At 44.4% G+C, this 26,846-nt stretch overlaps 2 protein-coding genes across 10 annotated transcripts in view; one reads left to right on the forward strand and one right to left on the reverse strand.

Moving 5' to 3' along the window:
* Positions 1-2,406, forward strand: part of GLCCI1 (glucocorticoid induced 1) — a 51,445-nt gene extending 49,039 nt beyond the window's left edge. The window contains exon 7 of the mRNA XM_014940306.1: positions 631-2,406. Within this exon, the coding sequence (XP_014795792.1) occupies positions 631-961 (331 nt within the window). The 3' untranslated portion in view covers positions 962-2,406. The remainder of the gene's footprint in view (positions 1-630) is intronic.
* A 7,320-nt stretch (positions 2,407-9,726) lies between these two features.
* ICA1 (islet cell autoantigen 1) overlaps positions 9,727-26,846 on the reverse strand; it is a 66,873-nt gene continuing 49,753 nt past the window's right edge. For 2 of the 9 annotated variants that reach the window (XM_014940286.1, XM_014940287.1), the window contains 6 exons: positions 24,850-24,899; positions 21,166-21,228; positions 20,972-21,013; positions 16,483-16,764; positions 11,693-11,785; positions 9,727-10,006 (listed from right to left, as the gene is read on the reverse strand). In XM_014940286.1, the coding sequence (XP_014795772.1) occupies positions 9,885-10,006; positions 11,693-11,785; positions 16,483-16,764; positions 20,972-21,013; positions 21,166-21,228; positions 24,850-24,899 (652 nt within the window). In that variant the 3' untranslated portion in view covers positions 9,727-9,884. The remainder of the gene's footprint in view (positions 10,007-11,692; positions 11,786-16,482; positions 16,765-20,971; positions 21,014-21,165; positions 21,229-24,849; positions 24,900-26,846) is intronic. The other 7 variants (XM_014940288.1, XM_014940290.1, XM_014940293.1 and 4 more) reach the window with 7 other exon arrangements.

The raw sequence follows: 26,846 nt of genomic DNA on the forward strand, positions 1-26,846 counted from the left end.
GCAGTATACATACGGCTCCATATTTTTGCTGAGCAAGGATTTGGAAATTAAGCTCTCAGACGTGGTGTCTTTTTCCCCTGGACCCAGCGGTATTTGAGCACGTGCTGTGGAGGCTGCACGCTCAGCTCCTGCGGAGGAAGGAATGGAGGAGGTTCCTGCTCTGAGGGCATTCACTGCCTGCGGGGTGGTGAAGGAGCAACCTTGGGTTGTTGGAGGAAGCCTCCAGACAAATTCCGGGAGGATACGGGAGAGGAGAGGTCTCATGTCACGGAGGTTCTCAAAGGGATTTAAGCTGACTAAACGTGGTGGTGCTGCCTTGTTTTTGTTAAAGGAGAATTTGTGCCATTCTAAATTCCTGCAGCATTTTCCCTGCGTGTGCACTGCAGGGCTTTTTTTCCTTGCTGGAAGTTGCATGTTTCTCCAGTGATGGTCAAGTCCTTTTTGTGACGGTGCTGTCTCTAATGCTGTGGATCAGTTAGCTGACTGCCACTATGGAAGATGTTTGCCCCTCTGTCCAATTAATCCCATTCCTCCTCATTCACATTTTAGCAACGTGTAGAACCCACAAAACTCATGATGTTTAAAACATCTCTCTTGCCCCGGGTGTTGTAACCTTTTTTCTCGTCGTAGGTCTCGCCAGCCTGTCTCAGCCCCTCTCTTTTCATGCCCTGACAAAAACAAGGTTAATTTCATCCCAACCGGATCAGCTTTCTGTCCTGTAAAACTCCTGGGCCCCCTCCTTCCCGCGTCCGACCTGACGCTGAAGAACTCCCCAAACTCTGGTCCAAGCACAGCTCTGAGCGCCCTGACGGTGGAGCAGCTCTCGGCTCGGCTCTCCTTCTCCTCCCTCTCCGATGACACCAGCACAATGGACTCCCCGGAGGTGCCCCTCCAGCCCCCGTCCCAGCAGGACATTCAGACTGAAGAGCATTCCTCTCCTCAGAGCTACGTGTTCATCTAGAGCCAAGGTGGAGCGGGCCTCTGCCCTGACACGAGGAGATGATGGTGGCTCAGATCCCTCTGCGCCGGCCGCGCGGAGCGAGGCGCAACGCTCCAGCAGCATTGGGAAGGCAAAAAAAAAAAAAGAAATCCCTCAGTGCTGTTCTTGGCAGGGACAGAATTCGTATTGCAGCATTTTTTTGGGGGGTGAGAAAGCAGTGATGCCTGCAGAATCCATATATCAGTAAGCGTTTTAAGTGGAGACTATGCATTTCATAGTATGTTTGACCAGATTAGTACTGTGTCCTGTGTTCTGTTTCAAATTCTACAGTATAAATAAGCTCTATATATATATAAAAAAAAAAAAAAAGAAAAAAAAAAAAGTTGCCTGTCTGAATAGAAAATGTCTTGCTGTGTCGTGTCCTATGGAAAATACTGTACTTCAGGATTATGTTTACAATTGATCCAGGTGTTTATGTTTCTAACTTCTGTAATACACACAATGCAAAAAAAAAAAAAGAAAAAAAAAAGAAAAAAGAAAAAAATAATGGCCACAACAGTTGCACAGTGCCCACCCTATGGCCTAGCTTCAGGTACTTCTCTGGAAGTGTAAACTCAGGTAACTTGGAATGTATAGCATATTGGGATATAAAATATTTTACAGCTACAAAGCTAAAGAGGGAACATCGCTCTTTTGCCTTTCCTTATTTTATGCATTAATATTTCCTCATTACATTCCACTCCCTTGGAATAAGTGCATTCAGATCCAGGTGGTGACCCTGGACGTGGGTGAAGATGAGGAGAACCAGCAAATCTGTGATGTCCGATCACTCTGTCGCGTCGCTTCCCAGTGAAACAGCTGTTGCATTTACTGTCATTTCAATATCTGTACAAAAATGTGGCATTTAAAGGTTTCAGGTGTCGCTCAGTTCATGACTGTTAAAACTGTCGCAAATAAAGTGTTCAGTACTAGGCTGTGTTACACGAGAAACATTCCACCTTGTGCGTGAGAGGATTTGGAAAGACAAGAATGTTTTTGTTCAAGGGCAAGAAATTCTTTTCAGGTTTCCCAGGGGGTGATGGGGATTTCCTCTCCTGTTTTCCTTGGCAGTTCAGGATGTGAAATGCTACTGTTACCGTCTACCAGTCAAATAATTAATGTTTAGTTTCTCTTTTTGGAAATGTTCATTCCTTTGCTGGTTGGACATAGGTTTTCGGATTTTTGTCGAGCAGTGTTAGACGAAGCAGCATTTTATTTATGTAGTGAGTAATTGTGTTTGGATCGAAAAGTCCAAAAAGTAGCAAGTGGGTGTTCTACGAGGGGTGGGGAAAACGATAGTTTTAAGTTCGTGTTACTTAATCAAAGCTTCTCCCATAACTTTCAGTTACTTAAGTTGTGCGTGTGTGTAAAAGTGTGTTTTCCCCCCTCCTTAAGTTGTGTGAATAAAAACAAATCCTTGTACAATACTCCTGGTTTTGCAGGCTGGACCCTTTCTCAGAGCGGTACCCGGCGAGGAGGGGTTAGTGCTGCTCCCGGGCACCGCAGCGCGAGGAGAGAGAGGACCCCAAGGGTGAGATGAACCTGGTGGTCTCACTCCAGTGCTTCCAGCTCGGTGGAACTCTGCTCCCGAGAGAATAAGGTTCACTTTTTCCAGGAACTGAGGAGCTTTAGTTGCCTGCAGCCACCCAGCCTTCGCACCTGAGGCTTTAGGGGGTTTGATTTGTTCCCCTCTGTTGAAGATGAGGTCGGAGCGGGGTGAGAGTGAGTCACCAGGAGCTGCTCCCTAGATAGGTGCTTTCCTGGGAGATGGAGCATCGTTTCCTTTTCATTGTGAGGGTTTGGTGCTCTCTCCCGGGGTGGCACTTGCAGCCCAGAGATGTCACAGCTTTGTGACTCCCGTGGAGCAGGAGGAGAGCAAGAAAAACCCACCTGGAAACACACCAGCCGTCTGTAGCCCCGCTGATCTCAGGCCTGGGTGAAAAACACGATGTATTTCAGAGACTGAAGATAAAGGGGAGAAGATACTCGTGATGATGTAAGTATCGATCCCTTTTAATATTTATTTTTTTTTCTTTCTAGATTTAAGATTGCAGCACGAGGGTCTTGTAATGCTCTGGTGGTGGCCGGGTAAGGAACCGTGGTCTCAGTTCTCTGTGGGGTTTGATTAGGGGTGGGTTTGACACCCTTGATGAGCTCAGCACCATGTTTGCAATGCCATCACCTCTTCTTTTTTTTAACTTTTAAAATTTTTTTTCCATGAGAAACTAAATACTAATTAAACTGCACATTTGTTCTTAGCGGATGGGAAGGTTTTGACCCAAATGTGTTAAAGCTGAGGCTTTGCCTTGTGACTTCCCCAGCAGTTGGTGATCTCGGTGGTGTTCTCCATCCAGCTGTAGGAGTGTGTCAGACCCTGTTGAAAGTTGTGTTCGTGGTTGTGCTGTTATTTCCAGCCGCTGCGCTGAGCACTGTGTGAGTTATCACACAATATTGCTTTACACGAGGAAATGTGTGGCTTTTGTTTTGTAATTTTTTGGGGGGGGTGGTGGTATAGAAGTTCCTGTGTCTTATTTAAATTAAAATTATAGTTAAAAACCAAACGACCAAAAACCAAGTGGGGGATGGTGCACAGAAGCAGTTTTGGTTTATTGATTTGTTTTGGAAACGGCAGGTGAAAAGAGATTGGAGTTCAATATTGTTCCAAATTTGCATCGAGAATGATCTCTGTGTACCTTTCTGCCTGGTGTGCTCTGTCTTCAGCACAGGGTCATCTCTGATCTCCTGGGGGTTTTTTGTGTAACGCCGTTACCTTAGGAAGGGAGGGGAAAAAAGAAAAAAATCTAAAAATAGCCGGATGCTTAAATATGCTTAAAAATAGCATATTTTATTTCTGCACATAATGAGGTTTTTCTTTCTTCAGAGCATAGAAAAAATGGTTGTTGGGAACTGGGTCTGTGCTGCTGTGTCTGTGGTCCCGGGGTGGGGGCAGGTTACGTGTTGAAGGCACCAAAAGCCCGTCGGGGTGTTTGACTCCGTGAAACTCAACTCAACCCCCAAAGGATGTGGTGTGCAGCGACTGACGGTCTGGGTTTCGGGTTGTTTTCTATGAGTCGAGTCATTGTCATCTGACTTGCAGAATAATTCTTTCCAGATGGGGGGGGGGCAAGGAGGGGGGGACAGGGGAATAATATAGAAGTAGCTGTAGATCCCCCGGGTGGGTGTTCCCCGAGCAGCTGCAGGAACGGCTCAGTAGGTGGAAATGCAAGTTTTTCAGCATCCCAGAGATTAACAAAGGTTTCGATGTGATTTCTGTTAAAAGTGAACTGAAAGTTTTGGAGCCTCAAGGGCTGTCGTGTCCCATCCTGCCGCGAAAACGCTCCTTGGCTTGGAAACACCTTGGTTTCACCCATTTCGTTGTGGGCTCGTTGGGCCTTGCTTGGGAAGAGCCTTGTGACTGCCTTGTCCTCCCCGTGGCTTTGGTGGCAGCAGCTTGGGGCTGTCCTTGTGTGGGGAGGGCAGTTGCTTCTCAAGAATTACTTTGACAAAAGCCTCTGGTTCACCCTGAAAAGTTGTGATGGAACTTGTCCCCCCTGTAACTTTGTCAGCATCCCAGAGATTAACAAAGGTTTCGATGTGATTTCTGTTAAAAGTGAACTGAAAGTTTTGGAGCCTCAAGGGCTGTCGTGTCCCATCCTGCCGCGAAAACGCTCCTTGGCTTGGAAACACCTTGGTTTCACCCATTTCGTTGTGGGCTCGTTGGGCCTTGCTTGGGAAGAGCCTTGTGACTGCCTTGTCCTCCCCGTGGCTTTGGTGGCAGCAGCTTGGGGCTGTCCTTGTGTGGGGAGGGCAGTTGCTTCTCAAGAATTACTTTGACAAAAGCCTCTGGTTCACCCTGAAAAGTTGTGATGGAACTTGTCCCCCCTGTAACTTTGTCACCGTCCCCATGAACCCAGGCCTTGCCTGCTTCGTTACGGTTGTGGCAACGTGTCGCCTCCACACAAGCCACGCTTGGGGGTTGTGATGCTTGTTGATAGAACCATAGAATTATGGAGGTTGGAAGGGACCTTGTTATAATTCACTGCATGTGTCCTCCTCCCAGCCATGCCAAGGGGTCCCAAAAGCCCTGAGAGTAGACAGCTAGTGACATCAGTTTGGTTTGTGTCCCTGCTCCGTGACTAAAAGATGGTCCTCAACTTGAACGTTGTGTTTTCTAGTGCAACCTGCTCTGGTTGGACCTGCTCTGGCAGGGGGTTGGACTGGATGATCTCCAGAGGTCCCTTCCAACCCCTGCCATTCTGTGGTTCGGTGATTTTGTAATTCATGGTTCTAGAAGTGGACTCTTTGGAGACCAGAGCATGGTGTAGAGGAGCTCGTGGCTACGTGTGCCAGTGGTAGGGGACAGTGGAGGGTGACCTGTTGGCTGTAGGAAGCAGGGTGCTGTCAGGGACATGATTTATGGCTTCCTGAGAAGTCAGCTCTTGGGAAGGGCCAGGTACTGGCCTGAGGGTAGAGTGTCCATATCTTCTGTGTTTGAACACAAGCTGGGAGTAACACAAAACGAACGGGAGGACCCGAGTGGTTTGGAGATGTTGGCTGACATGGCAGTGGCAAGCCAAGGCCACCGAGGCCTCGCAGTCCGGCTCCTGGTCTTACTCCATGGGGTGGGTTGTCACCTCCATCTGTTTCTTGGGGTAAAATCCAAGCAGCTTGAAAAGAACAAGCTCTTCAGAGCTGGTGCTTGGCTAAAAGAAGTTGGTCTAAGACTGTCGTGTGGTTTAAGGAGGTCTGTCTTCTCTCTTTGCGTTGGTGGAACCAGTCCTGGAAAACCCTGGTGAGGGGTCTGGAGAATAAGTCTTATGAGGAGAGGCTGAGGGAGCTGGGGTTATTCAGCCTGGAGAAGAGGAGGCTGAGGGGAGACCTTATTGCTCTCTCCAACTCCCTGAAAGGAGGGTGTAGAGAGATGGGGGTCGGTCTCTTTTCTCAAGTCACAGGCGTCAGGATGAGAGGAAATGGCCTCAAGTTGCCCCAGGGGAGGTTCAGGCTGGATATTAGGAAAAATGTTTTCACTGAAAGGGTTCTCAGCCATTGGAATGGGCTGCCCAGGGAGGTGGTTGAGGCCCCATCCCTGGAGGTGTTCAAAAGCCGGGTTGATGTAGTGCTGGGAGGTCTGGTTTAGTGATGATGCTCCTTGTTTGTTGTGTGGGTGTCTATTTTTGTCAGGTTGACGGTTGGACAAGATGATCTTTAAGGTCCCTTCCAACCTAGAAGATTCTGTGAAATTCTGTGAAAACCCATCTCGCTCAGGAGGGACTGTGAGGGGTTGGAGAAGGCTCAGGGAGGAGCTGTGGGAAGGAGTGAGGGGCTGGAAAAAACACCCAGCAGGAGGTTCTGTAGGAACACGGCGTGTTTAACTTGGTGGCCAAGGGGTGACAATTCCAGTTTAGTAAAGACCCAGGTGGGAAATACTTAGTAAGAAGGTACTGACATTTCCCAGGCCTGGGCTGGAGACCTCCAGCAGGGAGAGAAGGAAGAGAGATGAATCCACACCTGAAATAGGGCTTTATTTTAGCTCTGAGGGGAACTGGGGGTACTGGGCCGACTTGCGAAGGTGGATTTTTTTTCAAGTACTGGTATATTTAAAGTGAGACAATTCTACAAAGGATGTGCTCAAGAAGGTGTTTCTCTATGCCTTAGTGATCTGGATTGTTTGGGGCTTTTTACGTTTCGGTTGACTTTAAAGAGGTGGGAGTTTTTAACTACTTTCAGCTGTTCTTGCCTTGCTAAAAGGGCAGCACGATGCAGTATTTGTAACTAGAGAATTAACACTTCTTTAAAACCAACCCTCTGCAAGAAGAGCTCTGCAGAGGTAACTTCTGGCTTCTGAAAGTTCTTGGTTTGTGTCACAGATGAATGAAGTCTCCAGCGAAGCAGGGGAGGTTGAGTAGGTTGAGAGTAGGTTTTGATTCCTGTCACCTCCTCAGTAACACCATAATTTTGGAGAGGGGGTAAGAACCTGGGGAGTAGGCGGTGCCTTTTGGGGGTGCGAGAGGTCACAGAGGTCACTCAGGTCACTCAGGTGAGGCTGATTGAGAAGGTAGAGTTTCCTCAGTGAAGACCACACTGGAGGTGAGTGAAAATGCCAATTAAAGGGCTAATTCAGTGGACAGGAAGGAAGAATGGCAACCAAATGGAGTGATGACACCACTCCTCCACCCCCTATTTGTAAGAAGGAATTGAAGGGACCTTAAAGCCCCCCCAGTGCCACCCCCTGCCCTGGGCAGGGACACCTCCCACCAGAGCAGGTTGCTCCAAGCCCCATCCAACCTGCCCTTGAACCCCTCCAGGGATGGGGCAGCCACAGCTTCTCTGGGCAACCTGGGCCAGGCTCTCACCACCCTCACACCAAACAAGTTCTTCCTGAGCCCATGAGTCCCAGCACGACTGGCCCCCACCTACGTGATCAGGTGTTTTTGGGGTTGTTTGGGTTTTTTCCATATTCCCTGGTGCAGAGACTTAAGCACCTCGCTGGAGGTCCTGTGGATGCTGGGTGGTGTGTCCATTGGATGGAGTCATCCCTGTGGAAAGGCCTCGCTTCCCGTTGGCAGCTCTCCCTGTGGGGAGGAACTTGTTTTGCTGTGGCGAAGCTGCACAACAGGAGGACTTACTTTGGGGCCATAAAAGCATTTTCCTGTATCTTAAAACACTTTCCTTTTTTTTTTTTTTACTGGGATGACAACCATCAGAGAAACCAACAGCAGGTACCTGGGCCTCAATTAAGCCCCTCTGTTAGATCCTTCCCGTGTTTCTGGGGAAGGGAGAGGGCACCCAAAGCACTTACAGACGAGCTGCTCGTTAAAACCACCCCGAGACAGACAGTTCCATCTGCACCTGCAAATCCTGAGCAGGAAAGTGACCCATTATGGATTTCCAGTGGTCTCCAATTCCAGGTAATGTTTCCTGAGAGGGGGGGCTGTTAAAATGGGTGAGGGGAGAGACAAGAGGGAGGACCTTGAAGTGCTGTATTTTCTTCCTGAACTTCTCTTGCCTTTTAATCATGTTTCCCTTTATACTTTGTTTTGGGACCGTTCCCATGGCTGAACTGGGAGCTGTGGTTTGGTGACAGATGGAGGCTGTGGAACCCAAAGGCTCTGGTTGCTGCCCCCTGCACAGGCCCGTGTCCCTGTGTCCCCTCCCCTGCCTCAAACTTACTTTTCCTTTCTTGTTTTTAGGTTTTTACCCCACTCCCCGGGTAATGGGCTGCATTTGCCACCTTGATGGTTACCCAAGGCCAAACCTGCTCAACCTGCAGGGCCTGTTTGGCCACAGGTCCTGTGTTTACTGTCACTGTGTGTGTGTGATCTGTGCACTAGCCACCAGGCCGTGCCCACTAGCCACACGCTGAGCCAGCCCCATCAGCAGGAAGCAGCTCCTTCCCAGCCCCTCTGCCAGTGTTGTGCCAGACTCTCTCAAGCGTTCCTGCCTCTGGTGGAGAAGCAGGTTGGATGGGAACCCATCTGGGTGGGGTTTGAGTGTCTCCAGAGAAGGAGACCCCACACCCTCTGTGGGCAGCCTGTCCCAGGGCTCTGCCACCCTTGAAGTGCAGTTGGATTTCCTCCCTGGCAGCCCAGGAACTCACCCACATCCCGGGTGCAGCCATTACCTGGTGTCCTGCAGCCCAGTTGGGTTAACTACTATCCTTATGTAGTTATTTTCAGGTTCCCAATGCATTTCCTTCGTTATCTCATCTTCCAGACCAGGGGGAAGGAGTCACTAACAGGGGACAGCTGGACAGTCAAAAACTTCACCCACGGAAAAGGAAAATTAACTGAATTTAAAAAGGCCAAATACAGTAAGTTGCAATGCAGGTCTCACCCAGGCCCTGGGATCTCACCCGGCTGCTGCCACGTCCTATTTACCTCCCTCTGCTGTTAATGGAGAGCTGGGGGCAAAGGGACACCAAGTGAGTTCAAGTTTTCTTACTGTCCTCCTGGGTTCCTATTAAGCATGAGATAATGACATTAATTATTAAGTACAGTCTAAAAACTGGCCATATGTTTTACCTTCAGATGCTCCTTACCTACCACTTCAGCAGCACCCCAGCACGGGGAAGAAAAGATCTTTTTTTTTAATTTCTTTTTTGTCAAAATCAATTTATTAAAGAGTCAATGTCACAACAAGCTCCAAATAACACATGCTTCAGAAATAAACCGGCTGGAAAATACTCCAAAGAGAAGGCTGGGTGTTCTGAAGGCAGGGAACAGCCCCGGCTGCCAGAGACTCCTGTTGGTGCGATGATGGAGAAAAACCTGGGAGCAGCAGCCTCTCGGGCACAGCACCTGGAGACCTGGTGCTGCTTCTCCAAGAAGTTAAATCAGAAAGGGCAGGGTTTTCCTGGCTGCACAGACCCCAAAGAGATTTCTTCAATAATTAGCCCCAGCACAGATTTTTTTTCCCTGTGACTACTAACGAAGTAAATCCAGTTGATCCCTTACCAGAGCAGTAGTATCTATATTGTGCACATGGCAGATGTTTGACTCATGCAGCCTCCTCAGTTACGTGATTCTTTTTTTAAATATTATTATTTACTCAAGAAACATTATAAAAAAATAGGTTTGCAATTTGTATTTAACTCCAGTTTTAGCTCCGCATCACCTCAGGCAAAGACAGTGTTTCAGCAGATATAATCTAATTTGGCAAGAAATCTGCCCTAATCCTTAACCTCATTTTTTTGTAAATCCACGTAGAAAATAAATGCAAACTCTTTATACAAAACAAGAGCAAATAACTGTACCTATATAAAAAGGGATTCATTCCCTTTAGGTTTATTATCATGGCACATACTTTATAAGTTTCACAACAGCAGACTAGTTTTCATGGAGGGTTTTTTTGAAAGCCCCAAAGAGTGTTGATGGGTGGAGGGATGGAGTTACCGTGGGCAGCTGCCTCATGCATTAAGCAATTCGTGTTCTTTATCAGTTTTCCCGACAGCATCAGGGTTGGATAAGGGGTCGAGGTCAGCAAAGAGGCTGAACCAGGCCGTCAAGTCTTTAGGATTCTTTGTAGGTTCTGAAAAAAAAAAAGAAAAAAAAAAAAGAAAAACATACAGACTTGTCAGCTGTTTTAAACCAAAACTGCCTGGATGTTTGAGTGAGGTCAAACAAACGCCGTGCTCTTGTTTAATTTATTACTAAGGGCACTTCTGACCAAAAAAATGTGAATGAGTGATGGCATTTTAAAACACTGCCTTTAACAGAACATGGGCTTTAGAAGGAATGAGTGTTTTACATCTGCCTGCCTGGGTAGTTCCTATGGCTCCTGCCATGGTGAGTACAGGATTTAATTAGAAATAAAGCCAATCTCCCTCTGCCCAGCTTTGTTTCTTGAAAGCTATTTTATTTGTGTGTGCCCATGTAAGCCTGCAAAAACAGTCAAAGGAAAGGGAAGGCAAACTTTACTTTCGACCCCTCCTACAGGACTAAATTCCTTTCCCTAAATCCAGTTCATGTGAGAGTTGTGTCCCCCCTGTGCAGGAGCACACGAGGTCACTGCTCATCTGGAATGAGGTCTGACTGGGAAGGTGCTGCTGGGGAGAGAGGGGGGAACACTTCACAGCCAGTCCTCAGCGTGGCTTCTAGTATTAGGGTGTAGTTTTTGATGAATATAAAAATCCTGTTCCAGCAGCAGCTGGGCTCCTGCCTCTGTGCGTCTGTATCAACATCCAGATGTCACAGAGGTCTCCTACATTCTCTATTCCAAAAGGACAGATGTTCAAGTTAAAGATGAGGTCTCTTTGGCTGCTGTAAAGCAGGTACCTCAGCACCTGCTTTGGTTTGTGTGACCCTGTGCTCATATATCACATGAGATACTGGGAGTGAAATCATGGGCTGTTCCACACGGAGGTAAAACATCTCATGAAACAAGGGATCAATGGCCACAAGAGGCTCTGCCTGGCAGGACTTGTGGCTCGGTGTCTGAAGGCTGGAGGACCTGCCACTTTCATCAACAGCTTTAAAAGCAGCTGCACCTTTTGCTGCTGAAGGTACTGGAGCTGTGGCACCACGGTCCTTTCCAAAAGAGTTCCCTAAACACCTTAACCCTCTGCTGGCTGAAACGTGACAGTCATAACTCCAGGGGGCAGGGGAAGGAACACGTATTGCTCCTTTCTTCTGCACTGAACATCTCTGACACAGCTACAGCCTGGCAATAAGGATTCAACATATTCCTGGTTCACCCACCCAGAAAACACCAGTCAAAATCAGCCAGGCTCTGTCTCAGCAGGACCATGTGCTCTCGAGGCAGTGGCAAGAAGTGAATTAAGTTTCAAACAGATGATTACTGATACATGTTATCAACATTTGCAATTAGGGCTCTTCTGCCTTATCAGTGGCCTCTATTTTAGCCACAGTGTCCACCTGGAGCTTCAAAACACTGTTTATCTGCGCCCAAGTGCAGGCAGATGCTATTCTGTGTGGCTCAAAGTACTAAAAGAAACTGTAGTTTGGGGTCCTTAGTTATAGTAAATTACTATTTTTGACACACTCCTAGAACTGAAGCCCACCAAAACCATACACATCATACACACTATCAACACTGAAATGGAGTAATTCATTACTGAGTGCATGATTCTTGAAATACATCATAATAAAACCTATTTTTGTAGTAGTTAAAGTAACTGAGAAGACTGGGGAGATACACAAGACACAGCTATAAAGGAAAAGCAACATTAAGTGAACAAATCCATGAAGGAATTACCTTTGCCGGGGGTGGCGGTGGCGCTGGGGCTGTTGTTTGGTTTCTGTGCTGGCGGCGGTGCAGACGCCGGGCTCACACCATCAGCTGCCCATCCTGCAATGCAAGGCACAGCAGTGTAAGCATGAGCATCATCTAGTCCAACCAGCAACCTAACTCTGCGTTAGCATGAGGCATCAGCTAGTCCAACCAGCAACCTAACTCTGACCAAAAAATAAATAAAAAAAAATAATAATTACACACACCACTAAAGCATATTCCTGAGCAAACAAACAAAATATTACACACACCACTAAAGCATATTCCTGAGGACCACGTCAACCCGTCTTTTGAACACCTCCAGGGATGGTGCCCCAACCACTGCCCTGGGCAAAATATTTCAGTTCTTATGCTTTCTCACATTTGAAGGACTGGTGGATGCATTTCCAATTTCCATAATTTCTCCTTACCAATCACCCATCCATCTCAGGGAACTGGTGGAGTTAATTCTGCAGATTCACAAACAGGATATTCAGCTGTGCACACAGCATTTCCTCATTCAGTCCCTTTTTTGCTTCAAGTTCATGCTCTCTCATCCTTTTCCACTGCTCTCTGTGTCCTTCCTCCCTTTACTTCTCCTCTTCTGAGACCCCTGGCAGATATTGGTACCTCTTCTCCTGACAGTCACTGTAAGAGCCACGTGAGTCACACAAACCCCTCCTGTCTCCAGTGGATCATTCTCATCACTCTCTGCTCTTGCCTTGACTAAAAAAGCTCTGAAGCCCAACCCGTGTTATTAAAGGGAGGCAAGAAGAGCATTTCTATAAAATTACATGAATTAGGAAGGAAATTTAAAAGCCACAAACATCCTCCCTGTCTGTCTCTAAGGAAACAACCCAAAAACTTACTCAAACCTGGATGCAGAGGGCTCACATGTGTTTGTTGAAGGGAAAGGTGACAAAGGCTTAGAAGCTAGTGCCTGCCCCAGGAAAATATCTCTAGAGTTTAATCTTCCAAATAAGCACATCTGAATAATAAAAAGTATGGCATTAACATTTCAGAACTGCATAGTTTTGCAAGTGTAACAACAGAGGAGAATGGCAAAGGCCATTGCACACAACTACAGAGAACTGGACCCACCTTCATTAGTTTTGCAGTGTCTTGTTAGAAAGAGCTTTGTCAACGGATGGAACAGATAAATTGAGTGGCTCAAGCAAACAGGACAAATCCTAATTCCACAGAAATGAGCCAAAGCGCTGCCTGGAGAGTTTCAGTGCAACTCCCAGTGACTTCAGTGAGATCAGGAGTTGGCTCCTGGAGACCTCACTGATGTTCACAGAATCCCAGAATGCTATGGGGTTGGAAGGGACCTCTGGAGATCACCCAGTCCAACCCCCTGCCAGAGCAGGGTCACCCAGAGCAGGTCCCACAGGAACGTGTCCAGGGGGGGTTGAATGTCTCCAGAGAAGGAGACTCCACCACCTCTCTGGGCAGCCTCTGCCAGGGCTCTGCCACCCTCACAGCAAACAAGTTCCTCCTCATGTTGAGATGGAACTTCTAATATTCACGTTTGTGCCCGTTCCCTCTTCTCCTGTCCCTGGGCACCACTGAGAACAATTTGCCTTTCAAAGCCAAAGTGCAGCCCATCAATCTGAAAGCAGTTGCTGGCCCCCAGCCTGTTTGGGGTTTGCCTCGTCACAGGACAGCTTCCTTACGTGACCAGACAAAAGACTATCGCCGCGACAGCAGGAAAACCCAAGGGCTTACTTTTCAGCCAGCATCTACCCCAAACGTTACCACAACTAACTTTAGAAATGGAAACAGTGAGCTGCACATTTTCTTACCCACTAGAATATACACACGTGTAGGTGAGATAAAGAGGAACCTTTAGTGGGGTGAATAAGTAAATAAATGAGGCCATAAACATCATAAAAGAGAAAGCCAATCCTCTCCATGAAGAATTGCAGAGGCCACCAAACTACAAAGCTGTATCCGGAAGGGAATCTTAAAGACCAGTTGGGACCATGCTTTGTTTCTAACGTATCTATACATTTATATATATATTTTTAAAGCAGCACCTGGTAGTCCCACAGCAATTCCGAGTCCCACTGTGCTGGATCCTGCCTATAAATAGAGCCCGAGCAAACCCCGAGCTGGGAATTCCTGACCTAACGGTTTATAACCCGCACAGCGTTGTGCCTGGTCTCCAGATTAAGATCTGAGGCAGAGAGAAAACAAAGCCCCAAAGATTTATGAGTGTGCTTAACGTAAAATCAGTAAGTAATCCCACTGAAGTTAATAGAAAAGTTAATGTGCTTAAAGTTAAGCATGTGAGTTTTAAGAATCTTTATGGTCTTAAGGCCAAATTCACACAGGAAGTATGTAACATCGAGGCTCCAGTGCGAGTAATTATTCACCTTGGATAATTATCAAGCAATCCTATTAATTAGGGTGGGGAAAAGAAGTGTAAGATATGTATCAAGTCCTCAGTAAAAATATCCATAATCCATATATTCTAATATTTTCAACTTGTATGTTTAGATTTGTTTATCCTGCAGTTAGTATTTTGGTTTTTAAAAAAAAAAGTCTCTGTTTCCTAATTTATTGACAATGGGTGAAATTAAATGCGGTTTAAGATTAAAATTGAGATATCACAAAATACAAAATGAACAGAATTTCACCTTCTGTTGAAAAATAAGAAAAAAAAAACTTAAAAAGCAATAATTCCTTGAAATTTAGTTAAAATAATGCATTTTACGTGGCCATTGGAGTCAGCTGGGAACATGCTGATTATCAGATACAATCATTAGGGGATTAATTCTGGACTTTTCAAATGCCAATAGATCAATTACCATGATCTTCTGCCAAAACCTTCAACACCCATTGGAAAACACTAACTTATTTTATTCTTACAATACATATTTATTCTTTTCCAGGTTGACTGGAAGGGATTTTCCAGTTCTGGTGTTCCTGGAATGCACGATACTCGAGCTCTGATTTTGAAGTGCTACCAGCCCAGTCAGTGCCAGTGCCTTCTGCAAATCAGAGGGATAATGACAACCTTAGAAATTATTTCCCATTTACACCTCAGAACGATTTTTCCTTCACCCAGTCAGTGCCAGTGCCTTCCGCAAATCAGAGGGATAACAACAACCTCAGAAGGGATTTGCCATTTACACCTCAGAACGATTTTTCCTTCAAAAACATGTTTACATTTAAAAACATGTAACAACACTAAAAAAAAAATATAAAATCAATCCCATCATATTTTTGTTGCTATTTCTAATTGCTTAAAAACTGTTTATGTCTCCATATCAAGAAAGTTATTTTTCATCATTCCTTTTTCCCCTTTCAATAGATCCCACTTCTGCTTCTGGTCACAAACTCTTTAATTTGACAACGCAATGACTAAACCTCATGATTTTTTTAGCTTATATTTTATGAGGTCAGACCCTGCACTCTTCCAGTCCCTCCTCCCACTATCAGTCACACTCACAGACGTATGTACCTCATTGTAAAAATACATCTAAAAGTGTGCATCATGGCAAACATCACCTCCCCAGTTTCCACCATTGGAAGTTGGTGAACCCAAATATCTTGCTTTAGGGGGGTGGTGGCAACCTTAATTATAAGGTAACCTCATAGGCAACCTTATATATAAAGGCAACCTTAATTATAAGGTAAATTTGACTTTCTTATTCTTGCCGTTTGCCATCACGTATGGCTGTACCACTTGCATGGGTTCCAAAAAGCAGTATTTGGATGGAATCAGTCTGCTAGTCTTTCTTACACATCACTCTTCCTCAAATGAGATTTAAATGACTTGGGATAGAGCCCAAAAAGGCCAGCCCCTCCTCCAGCCTGCAAAGCCCTAGGAAAAATCTAGCTGGACCGTGAAGAGGATGAAGGTAGTTGCTGTTGGCTGGTTGTCACCACCTCCCTCCCTTCCTCAAGGCCAAAGCAGCAGCAGGAGAGCTCTGCCCTAGTCCCACTCTTTCCTTTCCCCTCCTCTCCCCACAGCAGCAGCTTGGAAAACCCAAGAAGATGAACTGCACAGAAAAAAGGGGAGAAGAACTTGGTAGACAGGTTGCCCAGAGAAGCTGTGGCTGCCCCATCCCTGGAGGGGTTCAAGGCCAGGCTGGATGGGGCTTGGAGCAACCTGGTCTGGTGGGAGGTGTCCCTGCCCAGGGCAGGGGGGCTGGAACTCTATGATCTTTGAGGTCCCTTCCAACCCAAACCATTCTATGATCCTAAGAAGGGTTGTTACCTGCCTCTGTAGATAACCTGCCTACCAGAGGAACCCCCCTGCTCTGTCGCTAGGATGAGACAACCTATTTCTACCTTACTCATAGCCCTACACACAACAGTATGGGATGATTGAAAAAAAAACAAAAAAACCCCACACAAAAACGAATGAATGCAATTGAGTTTCACTAAGTTGTTTAAAAATAGTATTTCTAGACAAAATACGGTAATCATTTTCGGTTCTTTGGCCCCTTCACAGAGACAGCAGTTGTGATTTAAACAGTAAAACCCACTCAAGCAGATTTTCTGTTATGGAAAAAAAAAAGTCTCTCAGGCCTACAGAACATTTCAGGAAACTCCATGAAAATATTCAAGACAGGCTTCAGGGTACTTTGTTCCCAAACACTGAATGAGCACAGGGCTAGAAAATCAAATATGCTACTCACATCTTCTCCAGGCCACTCTGCTTTAGCCTCTACGGCACAACAGAGCTGTCCCCACACTGCTGCACAGCAGGAAGCCATACTCTAAAACTTCAAAACGCTAAAGAGAACAAGAGGAACTCTCACCATGTAAAGATGACTGCAAGTCATTCATGTTTTGGTCCAAGAGCTGTGAGGGCAGGAAACCCGAGGGTGTTGGTGCCACGGAGGATGACGTGTTCTCCACGTCCCCAGCTGAGGAGTTCACAGAGAGCTCAGGGAGTGCAGCCTGTCCAAAAACAGCCGTCCACTCCCTGCTGAACTCCCCCTCTTCCAGCGAGGAGGCGTTGAGGATCTCATTCAGCAACACCATGTCATCCTTGTCACCGGGTTCCGCCTCCAAGGACCTCACAAATTGATCCTTTGAAGCTGTCTCAGAACAAGAGTCAAGATAAATAGGTTTCTTTTAGACAAACAAACAAAAGAAGGAATCTTTTTAAAGCACCCAGTCTAGCTTTAGTATTTTTTTTTTTTTTGCATGGATACTTATTGTTTTCTCTCTTAGACCCAATTCTCTTGGATGTCTGGGCTTGGAGCTTATGCAACAAATAATTCCTTGGTTATCTTAGATAACCTTCCTGCTGTTAAGACTCATTTCTCATGAAAAACAATACCACAAGTACGCTAAAAAATCTGTTAAACACCACACCAAAATCATTCCAGTGTCTAATATTTAAACCATTGGAGAAGACGACTTTCGCGTTGCTTTTTGAAGCATTATATAAAACTGTCAACAAAAAAAATCAGATTGGTATAAACTGAAAATAAATAAAAGTTGGGGTTTATTCTAGAATTTGGTGAGAACGTACTTAAGATCACCTTTAAGGCCTCTGCCCAGTGCTTGAATTACTGGGGTACTTCCACATGCGATGAGGTTACTCCGCACGGGGTGGGATTCCTGCCCCGTTGGATGCTGTAGGAGCTCTCTTCTGTCTCCCAGGCTGCTGAGAAATAACTGGGGCCACTTTCCTTCTGATTCCCCTTGAGGGGTTTTCTAGCCCCAGAACTGCAACTGAAGAAGCTCTCGGCTCACTCGAGCCATTACTCCTTAAAACCAATTTTTCCTTTTTTGAGAAATGTGAAATAGTTATATCAAATACACAAAGCCTGTAACCAGGATTGTAATCCTTTTCTCCAGCTTACAAAATATTTGGAGAGTGAAAGAACTGTCAAGGAACCCCCAAGTACTATTTTAGTTGGAAACATGTAGAGCTCCAGCGTGGGAGCACGCAGAGGGCAAAAATGGTGGGTAACGATGTTGATAATGTTACATTACTGAAACCCTCAGCAGTTTATCTTAATTATGCTTGTTTCAAACTTGTGGTGAAGCACAGAAGCGACTTCAGTTTTCAAAAGTTTGGGCAGATCAGCTGAGCTCTGTGAGTTGGGTACAACTTGTAAAGACTTTTTTTAACCCTTTTGGGTTGGGATGAAAGATTTATAGTTGCATAGTAGCAAAGCATTGCGTTTTATTTCAATGCAATGGTCTTCTCAGACAAATTTCCTTTTAATCGCTGTAAGAATTTATAATGAAATGGCTGAAGTTGAGTCAGAGGAGAAGAAAAAAAGCACAAAACTGTGTTTTAAAATAGGCTGATGAGTCAACATACACACCTACGTACTGAGAAACAAACAGTCCGACACATAATGTAAGGATTTTACTCATTACTGAAGCCAGCTTTGAGATTCAGCTCCTTTCACATTTTATACACCTCTGTACTCCCTGCCAGGGCCCGCGAATCACAAATAGAAACATCACAAACAAGTCAATTCTCCTGATGTTCCCACTAGACTATAACTAAAATGCCATAGAAAACAATTTGTTCTCATGAATTTTCAGGCAGCTTTTCCATCTTCAGACCAAGAGCAGAGGATGTTAAGGTTGTCCAAGCACCTACGATTCCCCCCGTAGCAGTTCAGCAGGCGAGGCAGAGAGGCAAATCCTCCCACAGGGCAAAGACACCTTCTATTTCAAAGGGACTTAAGGACTCTGATCTCTACGGGGCATCGCCATCTCAAAGCTGCTTTCAGGAGGCCCTTTCGTGAGGGTGGAAGGCTTGAGGGGGGAGATGCAAAGAGAGCATCATTAGAGACAGATCTGCTCAGGCGTAACGCCAACGCTCTACCTGACCACAAATGACATTTACTATAAGGGAACAAAGGCTTTGCAGCAACACAGCTCAGAGCAAAGCTCTGCTTCATCTGGGTATCACAGAATCGTAGAATGGGTTGGGTTGGAAGGGACCTTCAAGATCATCGAGTTCCAACCCCCTGCCCTGGGCAGGGACACCTCCCACCAGACCAAGTTGCTCAAAGCCCCATCCATCCTGGCCGTGGACACCTCCAGGGATGGGTAACCCAACTGCAGGAGTCTCCTTTTCACCAGGGGAGAAAGTACAACATCTGGCTTTGCATCTGGAGAGCAGTATTGAGAATGACCACCAGAGGAGAGACATGGTTCTTGTCTCAACAGCCTTTCTGGTCTCCCTGCAGGGCCAAGGCACCCAGGGCAGGGGAGGAAAAGGTGGTACTTGTGCTCAGGCTGCCGTGAGTAAGCAGCAGTAAGTTCTATTCTTGTTTGCAGGAAAGGTTATCTTCAAACCAGCCCTGCTCACCGAGATATTACTCATGCGGTGTCTCTGCTAGATTACTAGAATGATACAGGCTTTCTCACCTCACCCGTAAAGTCTTCTATTACTTCTTTTCCTGTTTCTCTGTTTTCACTGCCCATTTTCACAGTCAACATCCTTTTTTTTCTGTCTGCACATGCTGCCCCTAAGCTTATAAATCATAGAATCATAGAATGGTTCAGGTTGGAAGGGACCTTAAAGATCACCAAGTTCCAACCCCCTGCCATGGGCAGGGACATCTCCCACCAGACCAGGTTGCTAAACAAGAAGAAAAACCAAAATCCTGATAAAACACTGAAAAAGCAATGTCACTATATTCTTGTTTTGTAGTTGTTTGAACAAGCCTCCAGCAATGCTCATATTTCTTTGCAAATGTCCCTCTTTTGCCGGTATTTAAAAAAATTAAATGCAAAGAGAAAGTAAAAATATCGACAAAGATACCTGATCGGAAATAGAGGATGAAGACTTCCTCCCACACACCAAAGTGTGTGTTCACCTGTAACATCTCTAACTATACTGCCACACTGAAAATAATGCAATATTCCTGAGGCTAAAGCTAGCTAGCGTGTAAAACTAGGGGAAATGGCTGACACTGTAATATTAACATAACCATTCTTATCTGATGGAGCTGTCCCACAACTCCTTTCATATTGATTTATCTATGTGAGTAAAGAAGAAAAAAAAAAAAAAAAGCTTTCTAACTGACATAGCTGAATTTGTATGACCAGTAATTGTCTGCATTATCTGTATCTCCACTAAGAAGCTCCAACAAGGAATGGAACTGAGGAAGAAGAAAACCAGAAGAATAAAAGCCACCGTTGGACACGCACTGACCTTTTTTATAACCACAGAAAAGAAGTCCTCACGGCCTCACCTATCACAGGTTCTGCCCCTGAAGCTGAGGAACTTTGCCTGTTTCTGCCCTTCAGGGGTGATTCCCCCCACGGGGAATTTCCCCCCAGCACAAGAGCCAAATCCAAAGCCGAGGCGTTTGAACGCTCCCTTCCTCCCCCACCACCAAGGCAGGGCCTTAAATACCCCAAAGAACACTCTCGGTCTGACGGAGAAAACCACACAAAGGGATTTTTTTCTTTGCTGATTTACTACTTGCTTTTTGAGTTGCCACAGTTGGTTTTGTTGTTGTTGAGGGTTTTTTTTTTTAACTCTTCATAAATGAGTGAAGGGCAAACGAGAAACTAGGTGCAAGACTCTTACTGCAGATGGAAACTCAATGTAAAACTTTTGGTCCAATCTTTCGTATGTTACAGGGTAAAACAGTACCCTTTAGAAAAAAACCAGCATACCCCCTTGAGGTGTCATTGCTCTAATGAAAGGGTAAGGACAGCAGTAGAGCCTGGAATGACAGACTGTTTTCTCAGTGCATATGAGAAAAGGATGGCAGATTTAATTAACTATCTGGCTGAAAGAAGTCACCAGTTCTTTCATATATATATATTTTTTTTTTAAGAGGACTAAATAGAATCATAGAATTGTCAAGGTTATTCTCTTAAGTCTTATTCTTACAAAAATAATTTGTTTCTGATACATAAATTCCTGCTATAAAATCTCGTGGTCACTAGAATATTGCCAAGGGTTATGATACAACAACTAAAGAACCCAAAAGAAAAATGTGTGAAACGTTATAGGAGGGGTAAGGTGACAGTGGGACCTACTTCATTCTATGATCCCTAACCTTGAATCGCCTGTTACGATGCATTTCATCCCCAGGAAGGTTTATTTCACATTATAACATTAGGAATAGCACCTCTGACTGTATACGAAGTTGAGTTTCCTTTAACACTGTTTAAATACTGCGGCTGAATAATTTCATTCAGAAATACATCAACCTTTCGGATTATGAAAACACTTAACATCTAAGATTAAAATTATACTTGGTGCTTGCAATTAAAAGCAGGTTAAAACAGACATGCACAAATGTTTCATACCATTTTCTTCAGGTTGCAGGTCTAATAAGTCATCTATGGCACCTAAAAGCAAAAAAGAAAAAAAAAAGAAAAAGAAAAACAAGAAAAAAAAAGCAAAACCAAAAAAAGCAAAAAGCAAAGCAACAAAGGAAATCTGCAGAGCACTGACAACCGGTATGTGCACATCTAAAGGTAGTTTTCTTAAGTCTCTTCACCTGAGTTCTGCTTGTGGTTACAATTTCCTTGTAAGACGGGTAGGACATCCTTGCCATTGTCAGCTGAAATCAAGATCCATAAACATGTCAAATGGCACTTGGCAGCAGACCATGGTTACAAACAACAGCACTGTGGGATCAACATGGCTGTTGGTGTGTGTGTTGAAAATGAACCTGGCCACAATGGATGAAAGACCCAAAGATGTAAGACCTATTTTTCTAAGAAGTGAGGCAAATTTCCAAATAATAACCCGAGGGGGATCTTCCTTTAAATCACCACCTGTGACACCAGCCCACCTCCAAGCTGAGCACACCCAGCTGAGGCAATGGCAAGAATCAGGCAGGTCCCTGTTGTCCTCCAGAAACAGACACTTCTTCTAGAAGCTTGTATTTGCAAAGGCCAGTAGAGCACACAAAGGCGCTCACATCGCTCCTAAAATGGCCTCATCACTCCCTCAATCACCTTCCTTGACAATATGTTCTTCCTCATGACACCAACTCTGGGACTGAAGGAAAGGAATCTTCCCCCAGAGCCCCCCAGGTCAGGATAAAAGTGACACCACCTCTTCTCCTGCGGGGAAATAAATGGGCCAGGACCAGCAGGAGGGAAGATGTACAGCTGAGGGGTATAGACCATCAGGGGTGAGAAAGCCCACCCTGCCCCAACTGTAACTACCTTAAGTTCTGAGCAAGTTTCTCAGGTTAGATACAGAGTCAAAACAATCCTCTACATTCCATCTATCTGGGAAGAGAAAGACACTTCCCTCAGGTGATTAATTGCATTTAAGATACGTAGCAGAACAGGAGGGATGAGTTACCTGCTGAAAATGCCTTTCTCTCCCCATAAACTGTTGAGGAAATCTAGCTCCTACACAACTATGTCTGTAGCTCCAAGGGTGAATGAAGTATTGCCAGAACTGGAAGGCAGATCTGCTGGAAGCCTCAAGCTTGAGGCTGGAAAGCACACAAAAAATGCTCCATAGAGGAATAAAAATCAACAGCCAAACCCTTCCAGGCAAAACTTCAAGGTGTGTTCAGAACTAACTGGAACAGAACAGCTTGCTTACTGTTTTAATCATATTATTTTAACAAGGCTTTGACTAGCACAATGGTGTGGAAATGTGCCACCAGCACTGGAATCAGCTGGGCATTTAAGGACCCACGGTCACATCTGTCACACTCTACACAGACAGGAGAGGCACAGACATGCAGGGGTGGATATACATGATGCTTCATGTATAGAGCTTCAGAGAAGTTCATGAAATATGGGCTAGGGATGGCCACAATTCTGTAATGAAAAAAGTCCAACTACGGCTGAAAGCCTGCCCTCATTCCATGGTAAACATGATGGAGCCAATCTTAAAAACACCCATAGTATTTCAAAGGAAAATACAGAGCAACTGATAAAAAACTGGAAGTTACAAAGTATTACTTCAGTCTGTACAGAGTACTTTAAGGAAAAAAAAAATACCTTAGCAATGGCACAGACCCACTAGTGTATGGAAATGGAAAAATCTAGCAGAACAGGCAGAAGTATTCCAAAATACTTCAGTTCCTTTTAGGGGCAATGCAGAAAGAGACAGAACAAGGTATTTATATTATGGACGACGGTGAAATATTTTACAGCCCATCAGTAACTGAGATTCTGGGACACATCTGCTAAGAAAATATACGTCAGATTTTGTAGCTCAGAATATTAAAATACCTCGTCAGAGAGGTAGCTGATCTATTTAATTGCAAAATGGGTGAAACTTCAAAACACTGGAAAATCTAAAATCTAAACTAATATCATGTCATTGTTACAAAACCCACTGTCCTAATATCATGTCATTGTTACAAAACCCACTCAAACAACAACAATTAACAGGGTGACTCAAGTAATTGTAGGTAGCTTTGGGCTGGTAGCTCAGCAGCACTCCTGGGCAAAACACTCACTGAGTCCCATTCAGTACATGATTCAGAAAGTAATTCATAATCAATTCATAATAAATGTTCCTGTAATCATTGAATTGTCGAGGTTGGAAGGGACCTTTAAGATCATCTAGTCCAACCATCGACCTAGCTCTGATAAAAACCATCACTAAACCATGTCTCTAAATAAATGGTGTTCTCCTGGAAAACAGACCTAGTTAAAAAAATCCCACTAATTTCATTCTTTGACAAAACTATGAGCTTTCTTTGGTAAAGATACTTGTTTAGAAACAACTTGACTTTGCACTGCGCAGCCTTCCAGCTCAAAAGTGAGCACTGCATAATATCTATAATGAACATATTGAATGGATTAGGGACCTGACAACTAACAGATGTCAGAAAGCAGTTGTTAGGAGAAATAATTGCAAAGTAGAAGTGTTTCTAGTTTAGATCTGCGAGGTTTAGTGCTATATCCATCGCTATCCCATGGCTTTAGTAGTCATCTGGAAGTAAACACAAAATCCCTCTTGAAAAAAAATGTGCAAACAACTAACAGACTATTAGAGGTGGTTGTTCAGGCCAGTCATTTGGTTTCTGTAGTCAGAGCTGGGAGAATTTAATACCACAAGTGGTAAGTTATATCCCTAGGAATAAAGAACATAAGCCATGCTGCAGGAAGGAAGAATGAGTCCTGGAAAGCTCTGACTAAAAGGAACTGAGTCTTGGATAAGCAACAAATTCAAACACGAGCTTCTAACTCGATGTTGCAGCAAAAGGAGGTATCTTTCTTGAATACAAAAACAGAAATGTGATTTTACTTTCTGTAAACATGATAGGTGAGATCAACATCAGAAATGTCTTGCCCAGTTACATATTTCACATTTTACAAGGGATGTTGGAAAGTAGAATGGAAACAACAACTTAAAAAATGAAGAAGTAGAGAAAGTGTCTTCAAGATGTCAATATGGTTAGTCTATTGAAATGAAGATGTGAGAGGTGTCTTGATTTTAATGTAGTACCTTTTACATTACTACATATTAAAGGGATTCTCCACTGATATAGTAGAAGAAGGTATACTATAAGCTGTGGCATTATTTAGGCTGGGAGGACCTCTGGGGGTTACCTTGCCCAAGCTCCTTGTCAGAGCAGAGCCACCTATGAAGTCAGATCAGGTTTCCCAGGGACGAGTCCCATCAAGTGTTGAAGATCTCCAGGGATTAAGACTCCACAGCCCCTCTGGGCACTTCTTCCAGGTTTTGCCACCCTCACCACGAACGCTTTCTTTGGTAGTATTTAATCAGAATTTCCCTTCCTATGGCTTGTGTTTGTTGCCTCCCCCGTTCTGTCATCTCCAATTGGAGCCTGGCTGTGTCACTGGGTAATAACCACCCATTGGCAGTGGCTGAGTATGACTTTGCCCAACTTTTAGGCAGAAATTCCACCAAATTCATCAAGTTTTTAACAGAGTACTTGTTTAATCAGTGGAATAAACTAGCAAGCTACGTGACATACCTTCCTTGTCTCAACACCCACTCACCTGTGGTTCCCTTCCTTGAGGACATGCCCAACATAAGAATTATGCTTTGGAAGACAAACTATTTGACCCATCTGAGAGTAACTAAATGAATATATGAGATGGGGTTTAACAGATCTTCCCCACCTTTGGTTTTATGGGGATTTTCCAGGTGAAGTAGAACATTTATGAAATAAACAAAAATGAAACAAATATGCATTACAGCACTTATGAACTTGTGATAACATGAAATATAATACCTGAATAGTTTGATTCCTTGGTATGGCTCTCCTCATCTAATGAAATCAACCTTAATTTGAAAGAAAGAGGAAAAAAATTGAGAAAAAAATTCTAAGGCTATAGAATAATAATACATTTCTCTCTTTTTGCTCACATCATTACAGAATCATATCAATAACAAATAAACAGTAATAAAAAACTCTTGCATTTGCTGTATCTGTTGGTAACTTTTATTGTTCCATTGGCAGAAGTCTATTAAAAAGCAGAATTAGATTGAAGACCAACTATTAAAATCTATCACCCTTCCATTTTTGATCTAACTAAATCTCATTAATGAAAAGTACAGTGGATTCTGCTTTTCCAGATTTGCTCTTTCATAACTATCAAGGATGAGGTACAACTGTTCCAAAAAACCCACTAAAACCCCAAACCTGCTTTGCACTTCTCTTTTTAACAGCAACCAGTTAAAAACCAAGTCAGGTGAGATTTGTCCCACATTGTCTGATTTCTAAAAAACCCTCAAGAGAAAAAAACCCTCAAGAGAAAAAAAGCTGTGATTTACATGCAATTCTTATACAAAAGTAATTTCTTCTTTCTAATGCTATTATTTGGTGTAAAGCCTTTCAACCCCATAGGGAACGGAGCAGCCACGAGGCTGATGTGGAGGTGGACACATTCCTCCCACCCTGTAGGGACAGGACAGGAGGAGCCACCTCCCCTGCTCTTGAGGATGGGCTTTTGGGGAGCAGAGAAAAATTAGATTCAGGCCAAATTCTAGCATAATGAATGTTTACTGTGAATGGCAAGTTCATGAGGATTTTCAAAGCTTGGTTTTGTGTAATTCTTCTAGATGTTTGTTTATGGTTTGTTTTAGACAGAAAATGGCGACATATTTTTTCCCCTCAGTTTTACAACAGACAAGGAAAAAGATAATCCATAAATAAATACAAGTACAACCATGATAATGCATCTGAGGCGTTTGCTGGCAGGTGCCAATGCGCACATATTGCATAAATTATGCATTCATTCTAGAATTTTATATTCAACATTGAGGAAAACAGTAGTTTATGACATTTTTTATTATTGGCACATGAGATGCAACAGATTGAAGGAACTGCCGTGGAGACAACCACCTCCCAAATGGCACTTGGCTGAGTCCTTTCTAATTCACTTAGCACCAAACCTGACCAGTTTATAAACTGGTTTTGGTCAGTGGTTCTGAACCTAAACATTAGATATTAGGAAAAATTTTTTCACTGAAAGGGTTCTCAGGCATTGGAATGGGCTGCCCAGGGAGGTGGTTGAGGCCCCATCCCTGGAGGTGTTCAAAAGACGGGTTGATGTAGTGCTGGGAGGTCTGGTTTAGTGATGATGCTCCTTGTTTGTTGTGTGGGTGTCTATTTTTGTCAGTTAGGTTGACGGTTGGACAGGATGATCTTTAAGGTCCCTTCCAACCTGGAAGATTCAAGATTCAAGTAGAAGGACTGGAAAGCGGAACTCTTTAAAAATCCATTATTAAAAACAGCTGAGCAAATCCGCTAATTATCAGTCAAGCTGTTCTCTGCTCTTGGCCAACTGATCCTCCGGCGGGTGCTTCGTTTAACCTGGGACAGTCAAAACAACAGGTGGCAGCAGGATTATATGGAGGTCGCATCTCCTCGCAACCCAATCCTGCCGGGCCCCGGTGGGGAGGGATCGCATCTCGCTCTCCTCTTCTCCTCTCCCCAGGGCAGCCCATTCAGAAGTCTCTCTCACCTGGGAGCTCCAGGTAACCCAAACCCTCCATGGCATCAGCTCGCCTGGATGTACTTTTTACTAAGTACCCCCTGCTTCATTGGGTTACTAACGATGCTGGATAAATGACAAAAACTAATCGCTGCTCGCAGCAATCAGGAACCCATATCCTGTTCCCAGGTGAAAGGAGATGCTGCTGAAGGCAGAAACACAATGCTGGTACATCTTCCCCCCATGTGTGCTTGTTTACTGTTTCCTTTACTCAAGGAAAAACGAAGCAAAA

Source organism: Calidris pugnax, unplaced genomic scaffold, assembly GCF_001431845.1.
Source record: "Calidris pugnax isolate Ruff unplaced genomic scaffold, ASM143184v1 scaffold76, whole genome shotgun sequence".
Taxonomy (NCBI): Eukaryota; Metazoa; Chordata; class Aves; order Charadriiformes; family Scolopacidae; genus Calidris; species Calidris pugnax.